At 42.4% G+C, this 8402-nt stretch overlaps 1 protein-coding gene across 1 annotated transcript; it reads left to right on the top strand.

The window, feature by feature from the left end:
• Window positions 1–2760: 2760 nt before the first annotated feature.
• LOC115737875 (laccase-14-like) lies at window positions 2761–8402 on the top strand. Its single transcript, XM_030670269.2, has 6 exons — window positions 2761–2910; window positions 4569–4720; window positions 4827–5071; window positions 5177–5305; window positions 6943–7893; window positions 8004–8402. Exons 1-6 carry the CDS (start codon window positions 2809–2811, stop codon window positions 8132–8134), a joined length of 1710 nt encoding a protein of 569 aa, XP_030526129.1. The 5' UTR covers window positions 2761–2808; the 3' UTR covers window positions 8135–8402.

The raw sequence follows: 8402 nt of genomic DNA, 5'->3' as shown, positions 1-8402 counted from the left end.
CTTTGAGAAAGAAAATGATGCAAATTTTTGTATCCCACCAAAACTACGAAAAAGCCTTACTATCATAAAAAAGCGGAAAATTATTTAAATGTAATAAAAAATAATATGCATCGGCACCGATCGTGCCACGTAAAACGGTTGGCGTCCATGTTAGGGATTTCCGGATAATTGACTAGATGGACTCAATCGACAAAACATGAAAAGGCTTACGACTCAATTGATTAAATTAAAAAGGTTTAGGATGGAATTGTTAAAAGTGTAATAGGTTTAGAACTTTTTTCACTCTTTTGTATGTGTATGTGAGCATATTGTCGCCCCCCTTTTTTGCGTGAATGATTCGTTTATACAGTTATGGTGCTAGGGCTTCATTAGAGCAAAAACGAATTTTGTGCATTCCTATTTTAGATCGAGGAGACATACTATATATTCAAGCTAGAAAATTAGGATATCTCCCTCTACTATCCCCTATACGGGCAAAATTGTTAGGCTAAATTTCAAATAAGGATCCGAAGTGAATCTTGTTTTAAATAAGCATCCGAAGTGGACATTATTTCAAATAAGGGCCGCATCACATAATTATGGGTTGGCCGAATTTTCACGGGGGTTTGGTCCTTATGGACTCGATCTTGGAAATTCAATAAAGTTTGCTCATCAAATTTATGACCATGCTGGTTAATATGAAATTGATGTGAACATATTATGATAGTGTCCCGATCCCTAGTTTACAAACGCCACTGCAAATTAATGTAAGTGGTATTTTTGGTCGGGACCGATCCCTAGTTTACATATGCAATAAATGGTTAAATACGATAGCTAAATATTTGAGTGTCCACATCGAACGGGCTTTGCTCTGGGTGACCTTCTCATAGAGGTGTTTGGACCTTTTCCCCAAGGATTTTATCTGTTTCTCGTAGCGAGGTAGCCACTGAAACCAGATCCACAAAACTCGGATATCAAATGAAAACCTCGTGGGGGGAAAACGTCTCCTTCGCTCTCAGCTGAGGGGAGTGACAAGGGATGCGTTAGGAGAGGCAAAGAAAGATACCCGTCCTACCATCGGAACATGCCGGAGGGAGTGCGTGTCCTCATCCGATACGGAGGAGGGAAGAGAGTGAGAGAGAGAGAGAGAGAACAACATGGACACGCACCTTCTAATAGTGCTGGTCCAACCCTCGAATGGCTTATGCGGAAAGGGAAATCAAAGCTTTTTTCCGTTGTCGTTACCTTTGGTTTTTGTTTCCCCCTTTCATAGCACAAGGCATCGAAATCTTTGGACTCAAATGATCCTCGCATATGCACGGGGAGCCTCCGGTTCACGAGTATGGGGAACGTTGTGGTTTGGTTAAAACTGTGGCATCTAAACCAAAAGCTTAACCGCTCGACCAATCCATTGAATTTACCTTTGATTTTTCTTCGGGAGAATAACAAAAAAAAAAATCCTAAACTTATTATAGTTGTGCCAATTTAGTCATACAGTTTTTTTTTAGCCAATTGAGTCTTAAACATTTTGTATTTATGCTAACATAGTCCACCCGGTCATTTACGGATGGATATCAACGATGTGGCGCAACCAATGCTAACCTGGACAATTTACAATAACATTTTAATTTTTTTTTATTCCCTTTCTTTTTCCTCCAGCCAGTTCCCGTGGGTTGACGAGGTCGACCTCCACCAGCCTCTAGCAAAGCTCACCCCTGCCGACCACCGGCGAACTTGCCCTCGCCACTAGGCGATCACCGAACCTCGACGATCAGCTGGAGGAAGAAGAAACGAAAGAAAAAAACAATAATTCGAAAAAAATTAAAATATTGCTAAAAATTATCTACGTCGGTATAGGTCGCGCCATGTCGGCGATTTTCGGCCACTATACCTAAAAAAACTTCAACTTTAGCATTTGTGATAATTATATCCAAAACTTTTTTTTTGTCTCATAAAAACCCCCAACTTTTACTTTTGTCCCAAATTCTACCGGTTTAATACCCAAAGAAACTCTCAACTTTAGCATTTGTCCCAATTATATCCAAAAAAAAAAATTATCTCGTAAAAAACTCTCAATTTTTACTTTTATCCTAATTCTACCACCGTTAGTCTTCCGTCCATAATCAGCGTTAGTTAATTCTATGTGGATCAAGTTTTCTCATTGAACTTACTAATGAATCTTCTAAATTTGAAAACAATAGGTTTTAGGGACGACGAGGTTTTAAATCGTTAGTCCAAATATCTCCATGTCTAGCCGTTTTTGGGGCTGCCGAGTGTTGTAGAGAATACGAAGCGTGCCATCTTGAGTGACTCTATATATCCCGGCAACATGTAGAGGAAGCAAACTACAAAAGAGAAGTTTTACTGAGGTGTAATTCATTAACAACGTGAATATGCCACATAGGATTTACTAATGGTGATTATGGACTGAAGGCTAACGATAGTATAATTGGTACAAAAGTAGCAGTTTGAGGTTTTTTATGAGACAAAAAAAAAAGGAGTTTTGGATGTAATTTGGACATATGCTAAAGTTGAGGGTTTTTTTTTTTTTTTGTACTAGGCCGGTAGAACTAAAACAAATCAAAAGTTTGGGGTAGAATTGGGACAAATGTAAAAATTAGAGATTTTTTATAAGACAAAAAAAGTTATGGGTAGAGTTGTCACAAATGCTAAAGTTGGAGTTTTTTGGGGTATTGAGTCTATTTTGATGGCGAATAGGCAGGGAAGCCTTTCGCAGTGTATAAATAGACACTTCCCGCAATCCGCTAAACTTAAGGGGCAAGACAGAAGAACACATACTTTTTTTTCTCTCTCTCTCTGTTGATCGAAATGAGGAGCTCAGTGGGAGTTCAAGTGCTTCAAATTCTGGGGCTCGTGCTAGTCCTCGGCACCCATTATTGTGAAGCTGCTACTCTTCGCCGTAAGTTCGTGGTAAGTGCAATAGATCTGGCCCCTAATTTTGTTTATCTAAACTAATTTGAAGCCTATTACATGGCTAATCCCAAGATGGGGCATTTCAACTTGGGTTTAGCACTTTCCATAAGGAACAAAATCATTCGAAATCGTTTCCATATGCATAACATTGGGTCCATTGCTTTCGAGTTTTCTTTGGATTTTGTACTTCATCTTTTGCCTCGAAACTTGTTCAGTTTGGTGAATCAAATCCTTCTCTCACCGCCGCCCAAAGCCGAATCCCAATGGTAAATGGGTCACGCCGTTCTCCGCGAGAATAAGTCCGAGTTATGTTGTGAACAAATCTCCGGCCAGCTTGTGTCTTAGGCATTTGCTACCTCATGGGAAGAACTTCCTAACTTTTAGCACTAGGACGTCGTGGGGCGGCGGTGACGGGATCGTACATCTAGAGAGGATAATAGTTATGTTGGTCTTCTTTCCTTTCCCTTTTTACTTATAATAAAAAGCCCGTCCATCTATGACCAAAAAAAAAAAGCCCGTCCATCAACTGTTACATTTTATTTGTTTTGTCAAATTGCTAGCGTGACACTGTCGGTGGGGCGAAAATTGGCAAACTTTGCTGATGAGCCACCTGAGTGGCATGGCATCAACAAGAAGATAGGAAAAAACAGCAGAATGAAACCCCATAAAAAACAGAAATGATAGATCTAGCTACTTGAGAAGTAGCAGCAGCTTGTGCTATAGAGACGTCCACTGCCATCCACCATCTTTGGACCCATCGTCGCCGAAGTGCCACGGCCACTGCCATCGACCATCTTTGGACCCTTCGTCGCCGAAGTGCCACAGCCACTACCGTCGAGACTTCTCCATGGCGTCAACAAGAAGATAGGAAAAAACAGCAGAATGAAACCCCATAAAAAACAGAAATGATAGATCTAGCTACTTGAGAAGTAGCAGCAGCTTGTGCTATAGAGACGTCCACTGCCATCCGCCATCTTTGGACCCATCGTCGCCGAAGTGCCACGGCCACTGCCATCCACCATCTTTGGACCCTTCGTCGCCGAAGTGCCACAGCCACTACCGTCGAGACTTCTCCATCCCCCTCCCCTCCCCCCCCTCTTATCTGTTTTCTCCCTCGACACGTGCCGTCTCTTTGCTGTCTAATCGCAGCAGCAACGGCAAGCGAGTGGCTGAGCAACGATGAAGCTTCTGTTGAAGTTGTAATAGGAGGATAGAAGAACCATGGAGATGAGAGAGAGAGAGAGAGAGAGAGAGAGAGAGAGAGAGCATGCCTTAGTTGAAAATGAAGTATGAGGAGAGAAAAAAAAATAATCTAAATGAAAGATCCTAGAGAAAATCCGGAGTTATGAATTTTTTGTGATGTGCATTATTTCTCTAGGAGTTTTACTAGCATAACAGTGTTTGAGCGCACTATGAGAATAATAATATATTGTAAGCTACAAATTCTTGAAAGAGTGGACCTGACGATATTTTATAATTAATTAATTATTTTTTTTGTGATTCAGGACAGACTGTTATTTTTACAGTAGATTAATCATTTCTCTTTTTTCTAGTGTCCGAACAATGGTTGACACACGTCCACGTACTCTTCTATGTTCGTTTAACTCAATGGATGTGTTCTCTTCGAGTCCATGATACATTACTGTCGTTGCCAGATCAAGGAAACACCCTATACGAGGCTGTGCAGCACCAAGAGTATCCTAACCGTTAACGGTCGATTCCCCGGCCCGACTTTATATGCCCGCAAAGGCGATACGGTCATCGTGGATGTGTACAACAAGGCCAATTATAACATCACTCTTCACTGGTACTTCCCCTCTCGCTCTCAAACTTCACTAGTGCCGAAAGCAGACAAGGAAATTTAGTTTTCACTTATCTCTAACGAACGAAAGCGAAACGAACGAAAACAACAGGCACGGCGTGAAACAGCCGAGAAATCCTTGGCATGATGGTCCCGAATACATCACGCAGTGCCCAATTCAACCCGGAGGAAAATTCACACAGAACGTAACGTTCTCGCTCGAGGAGGGGACACTTTGGTGGCATGCTCACAGCGATTGGTCACGCACCACCGTCCATGGTGCCATTGTCGTTTATCCGAAGAACGGCACGAGCTATGCTTTTGCTATGCCTCGTGCAGAAGTGCCCATCATATTAGGTTTGAAACTCGGAATTGATTTCCTTCTTCAGTTTGTGTGATCAAATATTCCCATCATTTTTTCCAATGTGATCTCACAGTAATCAAAGTGTATGCAAAATGCAGGAGAATGGTGGAAACAAGATATAGTCGCCATATACGATGAGTTTCGTCGAACCGGAGGAGATCCAAACATTTCGGATGCTTATCTCATTAATGGTCAACCGGGCGATTTGTATCCATGCTCAAAACAAGGTTAGCATATTCTTAGACATAGTGTCCTTATTGCTCTTCTAGAATTCCAAACCCACCTGGTGTGCGGGAATCTCTGTTTCCCTTGGTTAATTACGGATCAAGAACAAAATCTTTTATAATCGTCTTTCTTAAAAATTTCATCATTTCATTGCCATGTAGGAACAACTTTAATAAATTATTAACCAGAGTTCGAATAAATCTCCACGTAAACAAGATTTATACTTATAGTATTATCATTCTATCTAATGATATATGTAAGTGGGCCATGTTTTTCTCCGACCAGTCTCTGATTGATGGTTTAGATATGTTTACACATGAACTCTGTGTAACAAAAAAAAAAAAAAACGTATAACAAAACAATAAATTAAATCATCCTGGGGTTTGATGGCGGCGATGTCATAGCTAGGTTGATGGTCGCAGCATTGCGAGGTCGTTTGCAATGGGGCGGGGAGCTCAGCGGCGACACGGTGAAGGGGGGTGCTGGGTGTGAACGGCTAATTTGTGGGAGGGAGGAAGAAGGTGAAGAGGGGAGAGAAAAGGAATCGAGGTTTTAAAGTGTGTTTTCAATTTGTGTGAGGGAAAGTCACGTCGGTGCAAATCGGTTTCCAAATGTCGGAAGGAAAGTTCCTTCCTACTTTGAAGAAAACATGGCCCCAACCACGTGAACCAAAAACTAAAATCCAGTGGGAAGTCCGTGATGGAGCAATGATTCATGTGAATAATTGCATTGCGAGGACGCTGGTAGGACCCCGACGTTTCTAGCACCAGTTAATGTACTCGCCGGAAAAGTTTCAATCACTGTTTGAATTGTTGCGTTGCTTAACAATTGGTAAAATTACCAAAAAAGTCGTAAAGCTATTAGAATTGTGCCAATTTAGCCATAAATCTATATTTTTTTTTTGTCAATCGAGCCCTCAACATTTTGCATTTATGCTGATTCAATTAATCCGGCCAATTTTCGATTAGAAATTGTTGACGTGATGCAAATGGTGCTGACTTGGACAATTTTTATTGATTGTTCTTTTCTTTTTCCTTTTTTTTCTTTCACTTTCTTTTTTTCGCCTTCCTTCTTCCTTAGGTCCGGCGATCGGCCAAAGGCCCTCGCCGGCCTCTTCCGAGCTTGCCCCTGCGGGCAACCGGCAAGGGTCGGCCTTGTCGGTCCTCACCTCTGCCCGATCGCCAATCAGTAACCGGCTAGAGGAATAAAGATAGTAAGGGAAAAAAAGAAATAGAAAAAAGGAAAAAGAAAAAATATATAACGATAAATAGAAAATTTGAAAATATATTAATATGTTAAAATTTATCGATGTCAGCCACCATCTGTTTCACGTTAGCGATTTAGGCTAAAATTGATTGAATGGACTGAATTAGCACAAATGCAAAAGGTTAAGGATTCAATTGACCAAAAACAAAAAAAGGTTTAACACTAAATTGACATAATTACTATAGGTTTAGGACTTTTTTTTTTTTTTGTAATTCTCCCCCTAACAAAGCATCGTGTATTATCTCCGAGCTACCAAGACAATACATCATATGATACATGTTAGGGTTTTAAGTCGCACTAGTTTTAGCAGGCTTTCAGCATTAATCAATTTCTTAGATATTGTTTGTTTTGCCGCCTTCCCTTTCCCCGCTAGATACGTTTAAGTTGGTCGTGGAATATGGCAAAACATACCTTCTCAGGCTCATCAACGCGGCGATGCAGGAGATCCTCTTCTTCGGCATCGCGAACCACCAAGTCACGGTGGTCGGCACTGACGCCTCCTACACGAAGCCCCTAAAGGTCGACTACGTCGCCATATCTCCAGGCCAAACCCTAGACCTCCTCGTTGAGGCCAACCAGCCCAAGGACCATTACTACATGGCTGCTAGGGTTTACTCGAGCACAACCGCTCTTGCGTTTGACAACACGACCACCACGGCCTTAATCCAATACAAAGGTCAATACACACCGTCGTCGCCGACTCCTTTACCTAAGCTTCCAATCTACAATGATACAACTGCATCGGTCAACTTCACTGGCAGGCTTCGCAGCTTGGCTAGCGGGGAGCACCCCGTCCCTATAACTGTCCCGCAGACGGTGACCCACAAGTTCCTGTTCACCATCTCTGTGAACACGTTCCCTTGCGTGAACAACTCGTGTGACGGGCCGAACGGGTCCCGCCTCGCCTCGAGCATGAGCAACATAAGCTTCGTGTCCCCATCGATCGACATACTCCAAGCCTATTATAACGGCATCCCGGGCGTGTTCGGCACCCATTTCCCGAGCAAGCCCCCGCACAAGTTTGACTACACGGCAGATTACCTCCCGCTGGCCCTGCAGACGCCACGACGTGGGACGGAGGTCAAGGTGCTCGAGTACAATGCGACGGTGGAGATGGTCCTGCAGGGGACCAACTTGGTGGGCGGGACCGATCATCCCATGCACCTCCATGGGACCAGCTTCTACGTGGTGGGGTGGGGATTCGGTAATTTCGACAAACACAAGGACCCCAAAAATTATAATTTGGTGGACCCTCCATTGCAGAATACCATCGCAGTGCCCAAGAATGGATGGACCGCTGTGAGATTCCAAGCCTTCAATCCAGGTACAACCATTCCAGCGCTGAACAAGTTTGTCATGATATTAATTAGATGCTACAGTATAATTGAAGGAATAATAATTTGGCCTTTTGGGAAAAAAAAAAACCTTTTTCAGGAGTTTGGTTCATGCATTGTCATATTGAACGACACTTGACATGGGGAATGGAGATGGCATTCATCATCAAGGATGGCCCGACCACAGAGTCGCAGATGCTTCCACCTCCGCCGGACATGCCGCCATGCTGATGTAATGAAACTTATGGGTTATTAGCCCTTCGTTTGAAGTGTAGTATTTCATTTTTATTAGTTTTTGGTACTTGAGGAGGCATCTGAATCGGAATTCAGGTGCTGTCCTAATCAAGACGCACAAATGCTTGATTTGTCCGGTCATAAGAGAAGAAGTTGTAGAATTGTTTTCTGCTTTGTAGCGGACGAGATGTACTCATATTGTTATATGTACCTGTTGTAAGAATTTGCTGATCAAGAATAAAACTATTTGTGATCATATTATATA

Source organism: Rhodamnia argentea, chromosome 2 (genome assembly GCF_020921035.1).
Source record: "Rhodamnia argentea isolate NSW1041297 chromosome 2, ASM2092103v1, whole genome shotgun sequence".
Classification (NCBI taxonomy): domain Eukaryota; kingdom Viridiplantae; phylum Streptophyta; class Magnoliopsida; order Myrtales; family Myrtaceae; genus Rhodamnia; species Rhodamnia argentea.
Note: the sequence above shows the minus strand (reverse complement) of the source record. Positions and strands in the feature narration are given on the sequence as shown.

Excerpts from the sequence above, each read along its gene's own strand:
- LOC115737875 (XM_030670269.2), top strand. The coding sequence starts at position 2,809 with ATGAGGAGCTCAGTGGGAGTTCAAGTGCTTCAAATTCTGGGGCTCGTG. Across the intron at positions 4,721-4,826 it reads TATAACATCACTCTTCACTG|GCACGGCGTGAAACAGCCGA; the intron begins GTACTTCCCCTC and ends CGAAAACAACAG. Across the intron at positions 5,306-6,942 it reads GTATCCATGCTCAAAACAAG|ATACGTTTAAGTTGGTCGTG; the intron begins GTTAGCATATTC and ends TTTCCCCGCTAG.